Source organism: Conger conger, chromosome 11 (genome assembly GCF_963514075.1).
Source record: "Conger conger chromosome 11, fConCon1.1, whole genome shotgun sequence".
NCBI lineage: Eukaryota > Metazoa > Chordata > Actinopteri > Anguilliformes > Congridae > Conger > Conger conger.
The window spans coordinates 20,619,878-20,639,649 of NC_083770.1; the positions used below are offsets into that span (position 1 = coordinate 20,619,878).

The window sequence follows — 19,772 nt, forward strand, 5'->3', positions numbered from 1 at the left end:
TTTCCATGTTTCTTTTTTGAGTCTCAAAATGTCCTCCAAATGGGATTTGTCCAGTGTTGTGGTGGTGGCTTCATTGTGTTTCTAAGTGTGCCAGGCACCGCCACAATAATCTGTCTCCACTTAAATACAGAAAATCTTTTCGGTGAGAAAAAAATCGTCCACTGTGTTTGAGCTTCTGTTACTTTGATATAGTAATACTTAGAGTAATTAAGGGTTATCTTTCAGAAGACACCATGCTTATGCCTGTAGTCAAAAGAGTTCAAGAACAGTAGCCATTATATTTTGGATATGTAATTTCAAAGCTTTTGTAAAGGAAAGAGGCAATACTTAAGGGGTTACCACCAAACAATTGGTGACCACTCACTTTTGTAATTAAATTCACAAATAGTTGGTATGTTCAAACTAAAGAACAAAAATAAATGTGCTTCATTCACCCTTCAGTTGCATTAATTACACTTGACCATAAATTACAGATGATAAAATGAATAGGCCAAGTTGAATATGAATGATGTATATGAGTCGTGGCGTATCTCTGATAATCATCATTTGACTGTTTTTGACACTATGTAAAGATGGTATAGGCTGTCACTCTGGATAAGAAGTCTTCTAAATAAAGTAAAATTGTGCTATTTAGTATAGTAGTTCTGTAATATTGGTTGGTCCTGTCATCTTGTCTATTAAGTGTTATGTTAGCAAAGCACTCATTCTCTTCTCCATTTATTGTGTCCACCAATATAATTTTAATACTGAGAATAATCATCAGGCAGAGATTTTATGTTATTTGTATATGTACCGTTTACCACACAAATCACGGGATGGGTGTTTCACTCAATCTTAATGGATTTCAGTGGACTAGACGTTGACATTTTAATAGATGTTTCTTATTAATTTCTTAACGCTGAACTTTATTTGAATATCCACTTATGGACAACATAGACTTATTTATATTCTACCCCATTCTAGTCTCTTCCATGTTAATTAAATGTGCCCATTAATTTGTTGGGACATAAGGATTTAAAGCGTCATAAAACCAGTTTACTCCGCTGCCTATAGATTGCGACAGATAAACTATATTAGTGAGTATTATACAATAGTTTCAGGTGTCACCTTTTGTGGTGAACAGAATTTTTATTTATGTATTTTATGCACTCTACTAACGGTGACATAAAACATAAATAATTGCATTATGCATTGCTGCTCTATACACTTCCAGCACTGACTCCCACTCCCAGTGTCCACAAATTTACTCGCCCTGCACAATCTGCAAGCGCATTATAGTCACCTTGAAATTTCCTCTGCTATTTTCCAATTAAAAGCTTAATAGCCCTGGAAACGGAGTTCATGTGGTGAAGTTTACCATAGCCCCCCGTTCTGAAAGGCGTTCTGCTGCGATCCCATTATTTGCTTGAATAAACCCTTTGGAGATCAGAAATGGGACACGGGGTGTCCGGTGTTGTGTTTCAATGGATTTCTATAAGGCATGGGACATTTCAGCACCCCCTACCCAAAACCTCACCCCCATCAGGCACACTGCAGAAGAACGAGAAAGATAACGGCTTTCCATTGAGAATAGTTGTGCGCTTAACACTTACTTAACCTGCGAGTTAATTTAATAGGTTTTCACTGAAGAGGAAATGCACAATTAGTTTGCTAATATTCAACGTGAAAATGCTATATTAAATATATTAATTATATATTAAATTTACATTAATCTAGTCGAAATGTAAGATTAACCCATAGTAAAAAAATAAATAAAAAGAATTCAACAGCCAATTCACCCTGGAAAGCATTATGGCTGCATACGAGAAAATTGTATGTACTAAATATGTTTCAATATTAAATGTTCTTTTTCAGTCTCGTGATAAGTTTATATAAATAATCATCTGCATGAAAACATATGTTGAGTTAGAAAGTAGCTACAAAACGATATAATGTTTCTATTTCAGAATTATTCCTGGGATAAATATGGTGCCAACAAGAAAATGCAATTGTTTAGCCTATTTGAAGATCATTCATTCTGTCACAGCTTGTAGTAACATAGTGCGTAGTTCCAAAGCGTCCGCATATTTTTCATTACAAAGTCTCAAGCAGTCATGTCAAGAACTGCATTGATTTCTTTTGAAGAAGCGCTGTTTTGGTTCTGCAGATTACTACATTCAAATATTATTTTTGGTCAGGATATTTGTGTGGGACACATTTTCTGTGATTAAATAAATTATATCAAGTAAGAGAAAGACAGTTGTTTCGATATGATTAATGAAAACATGCATGCCAACTGGAATGTCACTAATCCACTATTTACCATAGTTTATGCGCAGGTTATATATTTTTCCCCAGTATTGTAGACCTGTATGGGGATTTACACATTTGAAGGGATTTCACTAGTCTACTAAATATTATAGGCGGGTGGAAATATGTTTTAATAGAGGTAGAATGTGGTTCCAAATATAGTCCAGCCTCTCACACCCATTGACGATTGCAAATACAATTTAATATAAGAAAACGGCACAATTCACTGATTAATCGAGTTTGAATTCTTTCGCATGAAGACCGTCTGTTCCAGTCACCTCGTTTCATTAACTATTATGCATGCCTTTCTCATAAAGGTGAAGGGAATGTGCTTTGCTCAGCGACAGTCATGCGAGTGACAGTATTTGGTTACTTGCCTCGATTAACGCGTGTCAGCTCGCCTGATGCGCGTCTTTATTGCCAAGGAAAGGTGGATCTTCATCTCTAAGCCACTACCTCTTATCATTTGTGTAGCGAGCACGGAAGGGGCTTGATCTCTGACTGCTGTCGACACTCTACCCTGTGGCTTATCAGATACGCTTGTGCTGGTCTTTGGGGCAAAAAAAGGCTGCCGCTCGACTTGTATGAGAATGAATGGCTACGGATCGCCGTACCTCTACATGGGGGGCCCGGTGTCTCAGCCAAGAGCACCTCTTCAAAGGACCCCCAAGTGCGCCCGGTGTAGGAACCATGGGGTGCTCTCCTGGCTAAAGGGACACAAGCGTTACTGTCGCTTTAAAGACTGTACCTGCGAGAAATGCATCCTGATCATCGAGCGGCAGCGGGTCATGGCAGCCCAGGTTGCCCTAAGGAGACAGCAGGCGAACGAGAGTTTGGAGAGTCTTATACCGGAATCATTGAGAACTTTGCCAAGTATCGCCGTGCCCGGCGGCGGCGACAGTAACCAAGGGGCACCGCCGCGCTTGGGGGAATTAGACTTGCGGTGGAGTGCGGAGCAACCCGGCAACACACAGCCTGCAGTTGGTAAGATTGAATGAAAATGAGTCACGTTTGTTACCTAAACGTCGAAATTATATCCATAATCATCACAGACGTTGCTATTTAACCTTTTTTTCCACACGTTTATTTCTTGGAATTTTCGAATTCGAATTCCTTTCAAAATGATCTTTACATTTTTCTTTTTGTTATTCGGGGTTCTGACAGCTGCATCTTTAAGAACAATTTCAACATATTTTGAGATTTTGAGCTTAGTCCGCTCTATTATTCTTAGTTATTTTCCTTCACTTATCGTTCTTTTTCTTATTTTATAGTAATATCAAGATTATAGTCTCTATATATAGAGGGGACCAATGTTTGAAAGCTGACATTTTTTGTTTTGGTTTACATTTTTTATTAACCCGTCCATAAAAATTGAGAATTGGCATTGATAGTATGCTCATTTCTTTGCAGACCTCATTTAAAATACTTTACTAAAGCAAACGAAATATGAACCACAGAACATAAATTACGATTAGGCTATTGAAAATGGTATTGTATTGAATCAGCTTCATAACGGATTTATAAATAATATTAAAAGAAGCATTCAAGTTGTATCCAAAGACCAATCAGTAAAAGCTCACCTAAAAAAGCTTTTTAAATAAAACGTTTTATGTTATCTTGACTTCAAATGTGATGTAAATTACACCACACATTATTGTTATGAGACCAGAACCAAATTTCTTTTTTGTTTACCTTATTTTTTATTTTAACCAGAATATCATATATTTTCAGTAGCTGTTAGGAATATAAAAACAGCATTCTGGAAGCTTTTGCACAGGTCAATACACTTTAGTAGATTATAGATAGGCCTATTCATTTAATCTCTTTATGAATTATTCTGTTGTTTATTATATTCTTTGTTTTGCAACTAATAGTCTACAGTATACCTATCCAATACTATGTATGTTCTGTACGTTGCCTAATACAACATTAACAATAATAGCAATTAAATAATAATAATAATAATAATAATAATAATAATAATAATAATAATAATAATAATAATAATAATAATGATAATAATAATAATAATATAAAATAAAAAGAAGAAGAAAGGAATTATATTGAAACGAATTTTACAACATTTCTAACCCTGTTGGCCAAGTTATACTCAGTTATTGCATGTTAAGCAGACAACATGACAACAGACAGCCTTAAAAAGAATTCGAGATTATTGAAACATATTTACATTCTAAATACAGAAAGTTGTGCAAGATGAAAAATGCACCACAAGATTCGAACCAAGATTACAAAGTAACCTAATTTCGTCCAAGTTTTTCCCCCGCACAAGTTCTTTATGTGCTGAAAAAATGTCAAAACCGTGCCCTTGGTAACGATGACGTTTTAGTGATGGGTCCAGCCCGGGTAACAAAAACGGTTTGCAATTTCCGTGCTAGACAATTTCCGCAATAACTGTAAAGAGAGGACATATTTTACATTTTTATATCTTTATGCAATAGTGATCAGTATTCAGGTATTAAAACATATAAAAGTGTTCATTTTCATACACTATGAAGCATATTTTGTATGGAATGAAAAAGCTAGTCAACTATTACTGCACTTCAGTCAATTCGCCAGTGGTTAACCGTTAGTTAAGTGGCAAGTCAAGTCGCATAAATGCCTTGGTTCACTTTACATGATTAGAAACTTTTCCCAATCTTTAAAACTAATTTAAAATTGCACATTTTATCTGCTTGTGTTGGATGTTTTCTAAACCACAAATATTGGTGAAGAAAAGATAGACACAAGACCAACTGAAACTGATATTGACTTCCCATCAAGCCCATTTCAACCTGATGAATGAAGCTCATAGTTTAAAAGATTACTGTAATCAAAGCCAGACAGCGTAAATCGAATGTAATAGCAATAATTTTTGGAGGAGTCAAACTCAAATGAAATGTTACCAAGCAACAGGCAATTTGTTTGCAAAATGTGGTCAAAAGGCATTGATGGGAGATTCTTCAGTGGCAGACAGTCAGCACTTTCTGTTAACAGCTTTTGAGAAAGAAAAGTAAATCTTCATAAATCCAAGAGGTGTAGACAAGTTGAAAAGCTTTTGCCTGAATGTTGCATTTCTCCTGGAGAATGAAGAGTCTCACTGGAGTATCCTGCTCCTGCTGGAAGTGAGGGGGTCTAACATGGAGAAAAATGCATTTTTGCACAAATGTTTTTCTCCAGTATTTCTCTATTTTACCAATAGGCTATTTATTAGAATCCAGGGACTAATACATATGGAACCACTGTTTCTCCATAGCCAGTGCCAGTAAGGATCTGTGGAATCAGTTTTCCCTTTTAATCAGCCAAATAAAAATAAAATACTATTTGTCACTAGTGAAGGAGTAATACGGAATGCAGATATTTTACATGCTTACACTCATATTTCCTTTTGTGTTCATGCATGTGACAGGGCCCATGTAATCATTTCTGGGCCTTCAGTTTGTACATGGCATTTCCATACTTTTCCTGACCGTGTGATTTTTGACTGGCTCTTTATTTTCAGACCCCGGCGACGATCTGTCAGAGGAGCAGTTAGGAACAGAAAATGGCAGCAGCAGCGACAAGGAGCAGGACCAGGCTAGCTCCCCAGAGGGCCCCAAATCCAGCGCCTGCTACACCCCCGACACCCCCGAGGCTCCCCCAACCCTGGAGGAGGGCCGCTACGGACTGCCCAAAAGCGGCGGGGACCCCGAGGTCAAGGGCGAGAGCCCCAAATACCCTGGGGAGCAGAGCCTGCTCATCGAGGGCCTGTCCGGCTCCGTGTCTCTGCCCTTCAACCTGAAGGCCAACCGGCCTCCTCTGGAGGTCCTCAAGAAGATCTTCCCTACCCACAAGCCCCCGGTCCTGGAGCTGATCCTGAAGGGGTGCGGGGGGGATCTGGTGGGGGCCATCGAGGTGCTCCTCTCCAGCCGATCCGCCCCCACCTCCGAGCGAGCCCCCGGTGAAGGCCCCGACACTCTCCTGCTGCCTTCCGGCGGGCATCTCTTCGAACACCCCCTGGGGTCCTACCCCGTGTCCTCCTCCAAGTGGTCGGTGGGCTCGGCGTTCCGGGTGCCGGACTCGCTGCGCTTTTCCTCGGACCCCCCCGGCGTGGTGCCGGCCCCCCTGGGGGTCCCGCTGCAGCACCCGTTCCCCCAGCCGCCCCGCTACCCGCTGATGCTGCGGAACTCCCTGACCCGGGGCCAGGCCGGGCCCTTCGTGCACAACGACGTGACGCTGTGGAATACCATGACGCTGCAGCAGCAGTACCAGCTGCGCTCCCAGTACGTCTCCCCCTTCTCCGGGGGCTCCGGAGTCTTCCGCAGCTCCCCCGTCCTCGCCTCCCGCCCCGTCGAGGATCATGGGATTACAATCCAGGAGGCGGGTCACGCCGTGGGGCCCAAACAGACCTTGTACCCTGACGATGACTATGACGAGAGGCCCGACTCCTCAGACTCCAGGATTTTAAACTCCTCCGCCTGACCCCCCCAAACCAAACCAAAACCAACAACCCCAGGCGCCAAAATGTATTATAACCGGATCACCATGAGAACTAATATAGCAGGGAAGGCCATTTTCCTGCATGAGAAAAACAAATGTTAAACAATCGCCGCTTAAGGTACTGTATCCCATCTCCATCTGAAGTGTGTGTTTATCTTTAGTGTGTAGCCTACCTGCCCGTAACACTACAATCATTTATGACAGCCGTGAGCAAAAAAAAAATAGTAATAATGAAAAATGTAAAAATATAAGAGAAAAGTTTTGAACATATTGTGTCTGTGGATATCGATATGTGTTTATCAGGCTGCATGAATATACTGTGAATATGTCCACAAAGTAGAAATGTCAAAGCTATGTAGCATGTATACCAAATAAACTCTGGTGATACCATTCTGTGTCATTCCTGCTACATTCCCTTGATGTGAATGAGATTTAAAAATGCATAAAAATATTAATTGTGCCTTGTATCTTGTGACGATATGCCACTTTAAGATAGTATTAGATAGTATTAGTATCAGTATTAGAATATGAATATCATGTCTTTATTAATTGCATTACAAAGCTATATTACTACTTTAATATGATAAATATTGGTTTAAAGATGCAAATGCAAGGCAAGACCATGGGACCGAAATAGTCATATAATGGATTCAGAAACATAGCTAAACTAAATGCCTAATCAAACTGAGAAAATTCTGTTTTATGTTTTTCAAAGGTGTAAATCGTAGCATGTCCTTTTTACATAATGAGAATTAATATATCTATGTTTCTCTGTGCAACATAAAACGGAGGATGTCTAATCTGCAGCTACTTCTCATGACAGTCTGACAGACAATGTGGTTAATACTATGGAATTCTAATTTAATTATACATGAAGCACCAAATTTGTTGGGAAATTTATGTGAAAATATACAACATCCATAATTTGTTTTACTCCTCTTATTTATAACAAACAAAGTACTGCACTGTTTATAGCAAGTGTTGTATTTTGTAAAATAACAGCATAATATTTTTTATTTAGAAACAGGATTTTTTGGCAAACTAATTCATAAAAGAATAAAAGTGCAATGTTATTGGCCTGCATCTGCAAGTGACAAGTATGATCAATCCATGTGTGCTTCACTTGAATGATTATAATATTTTAACATAATTTTACCTCCTTGCTTTCTAATACAAATTAAGGTGTGCATACAAGCAATAATTAAATGCAAATAAGAAACAAATACCAAAATAATGCCATTTACAACTCCAAGTTTGATTTCAAGCATACCAGCTTGATGAAACTTAACCGGGTCACAAGTGTAAGCCTGTGTCGCGCAACAACGTTAACGAACACTCAATCTCAAAAGAGAGAATGTGTATATTGCCACCTACTGGTGCAATTAATTTTAACATGGACCTCCTTTAATATGAATGGCAACAGTGCTATCTACTGGTGGCGCCGGAAAATAACCTACTTCTGTGCCATATTCAGTAAATTTGGTCGCATGTGAACTCGTAGTCGTATTACTGAACGATGGTTGACATAATTCCGGATTACTTCTCCCTAATCTATGGGCCTAAGTGTCTCCCATCGGTCCGACAAACACAAAGCTTCAGAGGAAAATAGCAGTCCCAATGGCACATATTAGACATCTCCCCGTGCTTTCTGTTGGAACCGTGATATGAGAGTAAGTAGGGGATTTCAGTGATCTTACACAATTTAAACATTGCGTGATATTTTTACATTGTTTAGCCTATGCGTTCCGTGATCTATGTACCACGACTTTTTTTTTGTATTTTCTGGGGTGACGGAATCGAACAACTTGGAAAGTGTACCCACATCGCCCAGGTTTAGAGGCCTATCCGCTTTTAGAACGCTTTGCGTTGTTTGAAAGCCTCTTGTGAGCCACAACACTAGCCCACTCTGAACTCGTACACCCTGTTAAGTTTGCAACATTAAGTTTTGTGGTCATTTAACGACATTAGTTGTTACCATACAATATAATACAATATCAATTATAGAAAACAATATGAATGGACGTGCTGGTGAAGTGCAACTGAAGTATCCCACATGCCACAGTAAGAGCACTCTTTTTTCCATGTGTTGTAAGAAACCAATTACCACTTGAATAGTTTTCAGCGTTCAGAACGGCGATACTGTTGTAATGCGCTCGTTGATGGTTACCTGTTATTCAACCATTGCTGAAGTCGACTCATGGTACGATAACTGACATTTGGGTGGCAACCTGTCTGTTATTGATTGCAACTTCGTGATTACATTAATGACATTGTTGAACATAGTAGATTTATCAAGTGACCATGCCAAGGAAAGATAAAATACAGATGTTATAAAAGTAGAAAACTAATAAGATATTTACACTATACACTATACAGGCCTATCCTGCAAAAAAACTTTGAGCCCAAAACAACAGCTCAGTTTATCATTTTAACAGCTCGGTTTTGCCACCATGTGGTAACTTCTGGTAATGCTTTCAAAATGTCCACATGTCCTGTGTTTTTATCACGGTGCTTTGACATTCCTTAAACTCACAATACAAGGTTCTACAGCACTAAGATGAAATAGTACATTGCCTATTTATGAAATTACTACTAGGCTACAGGCTAATGCCAGCTATAATATGCCATACATCTCTATTTTATATTAACAATAATAGCAATACTAATATGCCTTTACACAAGAATGTGGTAATACATATACTGAATACAACAATAATACATTTCCACAATTGTTATAAGTATTACTACAATTCTATTTTCATTTAATGCACACAACTCATACATAAAACTCATATAAAGCTAAATACAGCCCACTCATGCTGGGAAAAAGGCGCATTCTGGTATAATTTGCTAAATAAAAAAGTGAAACATTTTTTTGTATTCTCTGCCTTTCTCGGTTGTCATTTGACTACGATCCACCATAGGAAAAAAATAAACCGTTTCCAGGCTTCATCAAGTGGACTGAAAAATTGACTGCTTTAACATTCGACAGGAGTACGCTACACGTGTTGCCAATCCATCAAGTGACTTCAAATGCTAATTAACATAACAGGGCCCCAACGTACCCACCGATCTCTCTCAACTTTACGCAGATCATATTACTGTTTTCTTGCTGCTCGCATAGGACGGAAATGTCGCGCGACCAAAGGGAAATATTATGTTGCCAAAACAGGAGGACCGCTTTTCAAGCTCCTGCTGTTTCAACTACAAATGCCATGAAAAGCTTATTTACCGGTGTAAAAGTGAGGCAGGTGGACAAATAAATCTCCAACTAATCCTTTTAGTGGCAACCACTACTTACACAACCACCGCAGTGTGATAATTCAACCCGATTCAAATAATATTGTTTTGGACATAATATTATGAAAATATTACACTTTTTTTTTAGACTAGACTATAGGCTCTTTATTTGGAAAAAGTGTCGGTATATTTCGTATTTACTATAACTGCGTTACAACTTACAAAATGGTTGACGGATAGGCCTATATTTTTTATATTACAACATAAAATACCAACTATTATGTTAACGCAATTAAAAACGTGTTTATGTTGAATACAACATGTTCTAAAAACCTATGCATATTAGCATGGTAGCATCCTTACATTCTACTATTCAATCGTTATGGGCCTGCATTTAGGGGTACAAAATAAGAAAACAATTATTTGATTAGGCGCTCTTGAAAACAAGTTAACAAAAACATTGTAACAATATTGTAAAGCACATTACTGAAGAGAATGCTATTGTTTTAAATGGTGTAATCTTTATAGTCAGCATAAGAGTCAAATTAAAAAAGTTACACATTTATTTCTCAATTTTGAAAGACAAGATAGCTCTTCGTGTGATATCCACAGATTTCCTTTCACCAAATGAGTCAATCGGTCCTCCCAAGGTTGGCAATCTAATATCTTCTGAAGAGAGTAGTTACAGGACAAGATCAAAGCATTCTTTAAATGGGAATTGCACCCAGGGTAGCACTCTGGCTCGCTGGCCGTAACCCCGCTAATAAATTAGGCAAGAAGAGAAATCGGGATAGCTGCACCTGCACGCCTGACATCTTCACCACATGTGAGATTCGCTCTAAAACAGGTCCCCATGTCCAAACCGGAACAGACGCCTTCTTCTTGTGCATGTTTGTCGTGAACAGTTTATTTACACTACAAACACAAAACACGACAATGACTTATCTACAAATGTTATTATATATTTATATTATAGATATAGATACGTGTCTGGACATTTTAAAATATTATTTATCAACTCTGATAAAAATAGTATATTTTACCGAGAGAGCATGAATGTGTTTAGTTTGTATCTATGTGATATAATTATTTTACATCATGTGCGTGGATGCTTTATATAGACTATTGATTTTTATTCTTTATTTTTGCTCATGTTAGCTCCAAAAATATAATATGGAGTATTATAAGCTGTTTCGTAAAAAATAGCTTTGGCGACTTCATTTACGCATTTTCTTGCAGAGACACCCGCAAGATACTCCACGTTCTCACAAAAAAAGTAAGACACTGTTTATAAATCTGTTGGAATTCACATATAATTATCATAATTTATTCCATCGAAGGACGAAAAATGTCACATTAATTTGCATATTGTAACACCAGAAACTAAAGGCCTACTCTCATATTCCATCTCATCTGGCCTGTTTGGAAGCAACATCCACCCTGTAAAACTTAATTATTGACCAATCAATTGAGCAAAACCACTCTTTCCTGATCTATTTACTCATCTTTAAAATGACTATTTCATAGCATATATCTAGCACCGACAATGTTTATTTATTTTCTTTTTCAACCGAGCAGTTTGGTTCCAAACTCTCCAAACAACAAATTCGCCACTACAAATCTCCAAAGCATGTCTCTTTTCTTTCTTCAGAAGCATTGACGTCCAACATGTTTAAAATCGATCAGCAAATGAAATATCCCCTGTGGTTAAAGTAAACACAAATGTTAACTGTTTTCAAATTTACCACGGCGGACTGTGTTTTTCCTATTGTTCGGTGTCAGTTTACAAGCCGATGGACACTTCATAAACAGCGCAATCTCTCAGACCTTGTCCCAGCCTTTCTAGTTGATTCCCTTGGGGTAAACGTGAAATTCCGCGGGTGTCACCTTTAAATTATGATTGCAATTCAAACAGTAGCTATGATCTCGGACTTAAGAGTGGCCTTTTCTTTTCAATTCTGTTTCAGTGAAATAGCTACACAAGCTGTTGTAGGTCAGTAAGGACAAAGCGACAGTTTTGTTTTGTACACGCTCACACTTGCTGAGTGCATGTTCTCCCTGTCGCGTTTGTTGTGTAAACGATATAATCGCTTCCAATCTGTATTTTAAACACTTTCTAAATCCATCTGCGCAAGACAGCGAGTTTGCCTGAGCGGTAGCTGAACGACGACAACAGATGTCGGAACAAATGCAACTTTGCATAAAACTTAATCTGACTTCGGCCCATGGTCCACTTTAGGAGCAATTTGTTGCAACATTATTTCTTTATTTTTAAATTAATGAAGTTACATGATGCAGATAATTAATTGACGTGGGCAATGTCAATGTGAATTTATATTTGTACTTATACTTTTCTATGAGCATTAGTACGTCACATTAAACACAACATTTGCCTTTGGTTTAGCGATAATAGGCCTTTCGCGTTGGACATGGAATTTCAGTTTGGAAATAAGCTACCGAATTCACAAGCGTGTCCTCTTAATATATTAATAAAGCAGCATACACACAGTTGGAGCAATATAATCAATCTGCCGTCATAATTGAGGCACTTATCCATAAAAATATGTTATGTATAACTTGAAACAAATACACCCGTAAGTAGGCTATGTTGTTAGCTCATTTAAACAATTTGAATCCACATGAAAGTAGCCCACTGTGTTTTTGCATTTTTAGGCACTGATTTGAATACGAATTAATATTATTTATGATACACAATACTCAACTGCTGTGTCGACTGAAAGAAAGAAACTGACGAATTTAAATAGTAGTTATTACAAACAATATATGTAAAATCCGACAAAACGTATGCCCGTGAAAATAGCACATATTTTCCCTAAATTTAAATAATTAATCAGATGTAAATGCTAGCCAGTTTGACAAAATAATTAACAATCTTAGCTTGTTAAAAGGGTTTTATTTTTTTAAACAAATAAAACACTTGGACTAAATGTTTGTAGAGGGTTTGTTCAGCTTCACTACATAAAGTGTGTTCATTTTTCTTATATGTTATAGATAGGCTATAAAACATTGTATTAACGTTAGCAAACAGTCGATACATGTTTCCTAAACGGTCGATGATAATTTGTCAGTTTTCATTAATTTCCCCCATTCAATCCATTTGAACCTGTTCCCAAATCTAAGGAGGTTGGAGGCAATTCTCTAACAACCAATAAGGAGATGGTGTCGAAATCGAGCCTATCAGAAGACAAGTAGTGCGCGTTCAAGCTCTCCATAGAGGAGGTGCTTACAAAGCCCTTCTTGTGAAAACCTCAGAAGACAGTGAAGTGACATCAGAAAACGGACATTAATGACAGACGTGTGTTTTATGTGTCAGCACTGCACTTAATGACTACAGTTGAGCGAGTCCAAACAAGGAGTGTGAGAGGGATTCAATCCACCCCGTTGTGCGTAAAAAAACAGAGAAGCTGAATTTCAACTTACTGGATTTTTCCACTTATTCACCACCGCACGACACCGCACGATCATTTAGGTAAGTTTAAGGCTTGCAGCGAGCGATTGATTTTGTAATTATTCACCTGGGATAAGTACAATTTGAAAATATATGAAGGAAAAATAAGTGCTTACTGCGAGTCACATTCAAACACCTCCTTAGACGTTTTACGCATACATTATTAGGATATTATATCAAGACATTCAATACTGTAGAATGCATTAGCCTATCATAGATATAATCAAAATGATATATCGCTTTTCTGTCGATACTGGTTTTCTTTCGTATGTCCACTAACTAACATTTGTTGTTCATCTTTTACGTTGTTGGTGATATAGGTGCCAGCAACGATTTGTCCTGCCCTAAACTCCGCATTCTGAGGAGATCTGTGGAAACATGACGGATCTTGTCATTCCCGAACTTGAAATAGACGTGGAGAGCCTCGAAACGGAGAGCGACGATCAGAGCGATTTCAGAACCCCGTTGTCCGGGGTAGGAGAGGACGACCCGGGGAGCAGGGACGATGACAAAGCGGGCCAGATAACCCTTGGCTCGGGAGACCAAAGAAAACTTAGCCGGACCCCGAAGTGTGCCCGCTGCAGAAATCACGGAGTTGTCTCCTGCCTGAAGGGACACAAGCGCTTCTGCAGGTGGCGAGACTGCCAGTGCGCTAACTGTCTGCTGGTGGTGGAGAGGCAGAGAGTAATGGCAGCCCAGGTGGCACTGAGAAGACAGCAAGCTACCGAGGTATGTGTCGCCTGTTACGTATGTTAAGTGGTCAATATGCGCAGTTTCTTATAGGCTAGTCTACATTTAAACCCTCCGACAGGAACAGATAGCTGTTAAAATGTTCAAATTCGATTGATTACTTTGCGCAGACTTACAGATACATTTGACAAATAGCATATGTAGGCATTTGTTTTTGGCTTAAGTAATTCTGACTATTTACCGTTCTACCGTAAATTAAACTGTTGTATTGAATTAGACGCAAATTCAACAAAATTACACAAACAAGACTATTACTAACATTCTAAAAGATTCTCCGGGGCGTATTATTTTGGATCAAACTGTAAGCATTAGTGTGGTATTTACTATTGTTGTTTTAGTTTACTTAGTACATCAGCGAATCTAAATCTAAATACATGCTATTAATTTCGGGATAGAAATGTCCCCACCTGCCTCAGCAATCGTTGCTTGTGTTGTCAGTTAACACACTGTGGTTTCATGTTGTTACTGGTGTACATGTTCTTATAATATTTGTGCCAAACAATACTTTTGTTATTATTTTAGGATAAGAAAGGCATCTCAGGGAAGCAGATTCCTGCAGAACGGAGAACCATCTATCAAAGGCATCTCAGACCCTCAACCATGCTGGCAAAAAGCATTCTGGAAGGTAAGGCAAATAGCCACAGTACATGTTTGTTTTGTTAGATTCTCCAATACAATTTTCTGATTGAAAACGTTTTTAATATCCCTTGATCTATCTTTTCTGTTCCTTCATATCTTTCCTTTCTCCTCTTTTTCTTAGCTGTGCTTGGACATCTGTTCCTTTCCCTAACAAGCACGCTTCTTCTTGGGACATTTTAACTGCAGTAAGCGGACATTAATATCAAAGTTGAACTTCATTAGTGAAGCATTTTTATTAGTTATAGTTTGTATCTGCATTTTGAGGGAGCAGTGGGGAGTTGTCTTTAAAGGAAATGGTAAATAAAAGTTCAAAGTATTAGCTCTGGGGAAGTTTTGTCCCTACCGATGAGCAAGATCCTTAACCTGCATCATCAGCTAAAAATTCTATGGAATATATTGGCAAAGAAAGTAATATTAAATGAATCTGGGTAATGATATATTTAGCACATTTATAAGTAACATTCACCACAAAATTGAAATAATAGATGAAATACATTTGCATTCATTTGCATTCTTAGATAGTTTTCCTATTTAAAAGGAAACTAACTAAGCAGCACTAGTACACAACAAAAATTAAATGAATTCAAATAACTATCTTAACTTAAACAGTCATCATTATTTTCAGTGACTAGACAATGTGACAAAGAAACAAGACTTGTAAACCATTTATTTTTTTTAACATCATATCTTACCATTGACAATAACATGTCACAACCTCATAAATTATTCTCAAGATGCACTACATTAGATAATTTAAACACAGGGAAAATATGCACATTATTATTAATATTATTATGGTTTGAGTAAGGGCAGATGCAAACACTCTGAGAAATTGAGCAAACGATCATCAGATGCATTGCACCGTCGTGTGTATATCTTACACTAATGTCCATCAGTATCATATCTAACGTTGATCCTCTTCGCCCTGCAGGATACCGTCCTGTCCAGGCTGATCCGTTTATGGGGGGCAGCCCGTCCCTGCCCCCGCCTCTGAGCGACCGGATGAGGAAGAGGAGGGCGTTCGCCGACAAGGAGCTGGAGAGCATCATGCTGGAGCGGGAGTACAAGGAGCGGGAGATGCTGGAGTCAAGTCAGGCCTCGGCCGCCTCCCTGTTCCTGCCCAACAGCATGGTCCATGCCGCCGAATACAACTCCTACAAGTCCGCCTACACCTCCACGCAGATGGAGCCCACGGCCAAGGACCTGCGCAACTTCCTCCCCAGCTGCCTGGACCTGTCCCTGCAGTACGGCGGGGCCGGAGGGGGCAACGTGGAGCTCATCTCCTCCAACGTTAGCGTAGCCACCACCTACCGGCAGTACCCGGCGGCCCCCCGCTTCGTGGTGTGGCCTCGGGGGAACAACCTGGGCGACGCGCTCCTGTACCAGCAGTGCCTGCTCAACGCCACGGCGGTGCAGAACGTGAAGCCGGGAGCCGTGTGGGACGCCAAGATGATGGCCGTCTCCGAGAGCCACTCGCCCGAGCAGGAAGCCACATCGTCGGCGAAGCTGGAAGGGTCTCGGGCCGCCCTGGAGCCCTGCGACCTCCCCCTCCCCCCGCAGGGCCACGCGGAACCACAGGGGGCGCTGTCCTCCTCGCAGGGCCCCCGGGAGCGCTCGGCCTTCTCCCCGCCCAAACGCGGGCTGGGACAGGCCTTCGGTGGCGCGCCCGCCCTCCCGCTCACCCAGGAGCACGTCCTGAGCCGCCTCAGCAAAGACAGCGCCAAGCACGCCCTGTCCATGAAGCTCAACTCCTTCCACACGCTCATTCAGCAGACCCTCAGCCAGAAGTCAGGGGCCGAGCTCAAGGGCCCCAACTGCAAGGAGCTGTTCGAGGAAGCCGCGCTAAAGTACAGAGAGGGGGCCGCCAAGGACCTCCACAGCCTCAGGGGTCCGGACAGGTACTCTAAGGACTTCACGTCCAAGCAGGCCGCCACCAAAGTGTCGTGTAGCGAGCCGCTGTCTTTCTCGGTGGAGTCCATCCTGAAGAGACCGTCGCCCTCCATGACACGTGCCTCACAGTAACCAAAATCGCAGGACTGATCCTCCCCACCTCTCCTCCGTTAGATTACCGGTACACTCCTACAGCCTCAATGTTTGAATGTCGTTATTAAAATTGCTGTTTATGTTTGAAGAAGATCTGCAGTGTATATATTTAGCTGTATATATAAGCATGTTGTACATCAGTATCATATCAAATATATTTAATTGTATTGCTGTAAATGATGTTGCTTTAACTTGTAATTTGTTAGTATGACAATGCAGCTGTAATGTCAATAAACAATTTTGTATTTTAAAAACTTGTTGAGATATATATATATTTTTTTACTTTTAGATGAATTTGATTTTAAAAACAAGCTGGTTATGCATATTATACACTCAATGATCACTTTATTTGGTAGACCAGCTTGTTAATGCAAATATTTAATCAGCCAATCATGTGGCAGCAACTAAATCCATAAAAGCATGCAGATGTAGTCAAGGGGTTCAGCAATTATTCAGACCAAATGTCCGAATGGGGAAGAAATGTGATCTAAGTGACTTTGACTGTGGAATGATTCTTGGTGCCAGACAGGCTCCTGTTATTTTCATGCACAACAGTCTCTAGAGTTTGCAGAGACTGTTGTGAAAAATCCAGTGAGCAGCAGTTCTTCAGGAAAAAACGCCTTGTTAATGAGAGACGTCAGAGGAGAAGGGCCAGACTGATGGAAGGTGACAGGAAGGTGACAGTAGCGCAAATAACCACACATTACAACAGTGGTATGCAGAAGAGCATCTCAACATACAACGCGTCAAACCTATAAGTGGATAGGCTACAGCAGCAGAAGACTTAAAGTCTAAAAAATAAGTCTAATAAATTCCTAATAAAGTGCTCACTGAGTGTATATAGGTTATAAAAGGACACAAATCAACTGCTAATAATATAAAAGTCAGTTATGAACTAGACAAAAAACACAACAGCGAGTACATGAAACAACCAAATCATCGGACATATAATGGAGCCAAGTTGAAAATCATTGGTTTGTTGTTTGGTCATAGCGCTGTTCTTAGCCTACTGAGATTTCAGGTAGGGCGTTGAACCATAAATCTCTAGCGGGCTTTTAACACCTTTTAAACCGCGCTTTGCAGCTGTTACTATATACGACTGGAAGGTGCTTAAAATAATGAAATAAAATAATAATAACAAAAAAAGGCTCACGACCCATTGCTAACAGGCACGAATAATTCTAGTCTTTTTTCTGTCTTTGTCTTTAATGCAATGTAATGTAGCCGATGTACCATTTGTTCTAAATTAGCTCATCATGTTTCTGCTTTATAACCTACAAAAGATTACATGCCAACCAGCCAATGTCAACTACCTACGACCCTTATTATGCTTTGAAACATCCAGGTTTACGAATTCAATTTTCACAGGTAGGGAAGAAAATGTGTCAGACACTGATAAGGTTAAGGTTACACCAAACCGGTAGCATATCAACGACAAAATCTGTAAATACAATTAGTAAGGCATTGTCCATTTTCAGATGAGTAAGATATATTCCCTGGAAGACTAACTTCCCTATAAAAAACGCATTATTGGAAAAAAGGAAAATAAATCAAAGACGTGTTCATTACTCGATCTATCTGTACGTGCTTTACCGATGTGATGCAATTGACAGTGTGGAAATATGATAAGGTCGTAAATTGTGTGTAGTATATACATTTTAAAAGCATTTTCCATTAATTCCATAGAGCAACAGACTGTCAGAGAGGAATGTGGAGAGCTGAAGACACGTGGTGAAAGACAAAGCCAAACAGGTTTCAGATGAATAAGAACACAGTGATCCGTGGGGGTAAAGCAAGACATGCAATCGGAAAGACAAGGTAAATCCTACTGGGAATACAACAATCGTGTGCTTGGCATTTATGTTCACATATTGAGGGATGGAACTGCATCTTTGAATAGGCATCGTTCGGTGACACTTCTTCCTGGTTTAATAACAGGGGTGCACGTTATTTTAGATGAAATACATTTGTCAGTAACTATTAAAAGGGAACACAGTCAAATTGTGAATGATGCCACTAGTCTTCGACAGGATCTGACTACAAATCCGAACAGATTTTATTTAAGAGTGCACCACTCAGTTGGGTGAATATTGGCTTGGAAAAATTGGCTTGGGACATAGTTTTCTCCTCATATGTTTTTCTGGGTGATCGCATATAAAATCCAGCTACATACCAAGGTGCTTATAAAAGCGGGGCCAAAGAATATATTGACCATGTTATTCCCTCCTGCTTTACTTTCGTAGAAGGCCACAAACCTTCCAACGCCATAATGCAATCGTTGCTTTATGAATTCAGCAATATTTGTAGGTTATCATAGCTTTTAATAAGACACAGCACTCCTTTCTCTGAACAAGTGGCCTTCTATCAAACCTTACAATAGCAATGCGCTCAAAATTGATTTAGTGCCATTGCAGAGGCAGGCATTATCTCTCATATTTATTTATAGAGGGTGTTGGTGGGAAGATATTGATTTGAATATATTTCAGTTCAGTGAGAATAATTGCAGTGCTGCAAACATCTTGTGATAGAAATCTGCTGATGCTCTCAGAAAAGATTCAATCTATTCCCAAAGTGTCAAATTCAGCATGTTTGCAAAGTGTAGACTTGCAATATCAATCACGCTTATCTGTCTCTCCTTACCTGTCTCGTATGACAGTCCCACTGAATGCTGTGTTTCCCACGTTGTCTTAAGCATGGGCGGGTAGCTTTTTTTCTTATTTTTTTTGCAAAGCAGTAGTTATGACTGTAATACAAAAAAAAAAACAAAAGAAAAACAGGGGTCTCCAATCTTATAAAAAAAGGACAGGTGTGGATGCAGGCTTTTCCCATTCTTCTCCAGTAAGACTGAAGCCCCATGGTTTTAACG

General features: G+C 39.5%; 2 protein-coding genes across 2 annotated transcripts; both read left to right on the plus strand.

Moving 5' to 3' along the window:
* The first annotated feature begins 2,879 nt into the window (after positions 1-2,879).
* On the plus strand, positions 2,880-6,747 carry dmrt3a (doublesex and mab-3 related transcription factor 3a). Its single transcript, XM_061261584.1, has 2 exons — positions 2,880-3,273; positions 5,789-6,747. Exons 1-2 carry the CDS (start codon positions 2,880-2,882, stop codon positions 6,745-6,747), a joined length of 1,353 nt encoding a protein of 450 aa, XP_061117568.1.
* A 6,543-nt stretch (positions 6,748-13,290) lies between these two features.
* Positions 13,291-16,989, plus strand: dmrt2a (doublesex and mab-3 related transcription factor 2a). The gene is made up of 4 exons (XM_061261299.1): positions 13,291-13,495; positions 13,795-14,203; positions 14,747-14,849; positions 15,795-16,989. The coding sequence occupies exons 2-4, from the start codon at positions 13,853-13,855 to the stop codon at positions 16,883-16,885; spliced, it is 1,545 nt and encodes a 514-aa protein (XP_061117283.1). The 5' UTR covers positions 13,291-13,495; positions 13,795-13,852; the 3' UTR covers positions 16,886-16,989.
* Positions 16,990-19,772: the final 2,783 nt, after the last annotated feature.

Excerpts from the sequence above, each read along its gene's own strand:
- dmrt3a (XM_061261584.1), top strand. The coding sequence starts at position 2,880 with ATGAATGGCTACGGATCGCCGTACCTCTACATGGGGGGCCCGGTGTCT. Across the intron at positions 3,274-5,788 it reads CAACACACAGCCTGCAGTTG|ACCCCGGCGACGATCTGTCA; the intron begins GTAAGATTGAAT and ends CTTTATTTTCAG.
- dmrt2a (XM_061261299.1), top strand. The coding sequence starts at position 13,853 with ATGACGGATCTTGTCATTCCCGAACTTGAAATAGACGTGGAGAGCCTC. Across the intron at positions 14,204-14,746 it reads GAAGACAGCAAGCTACCGAG|GATAAGAAAGGCATCTCAGG; the intron begins GTATGTGTCGCC and ends TTATTATTTTAG. Across the intron at positions 14,850-15,794 it reads GGCAAAAAGCATTCTGGAAG|GATACCGTCCTGTCCAGGCT; the intron begins GTAAGGCAAATA and ends TTCGCCCTGCAG.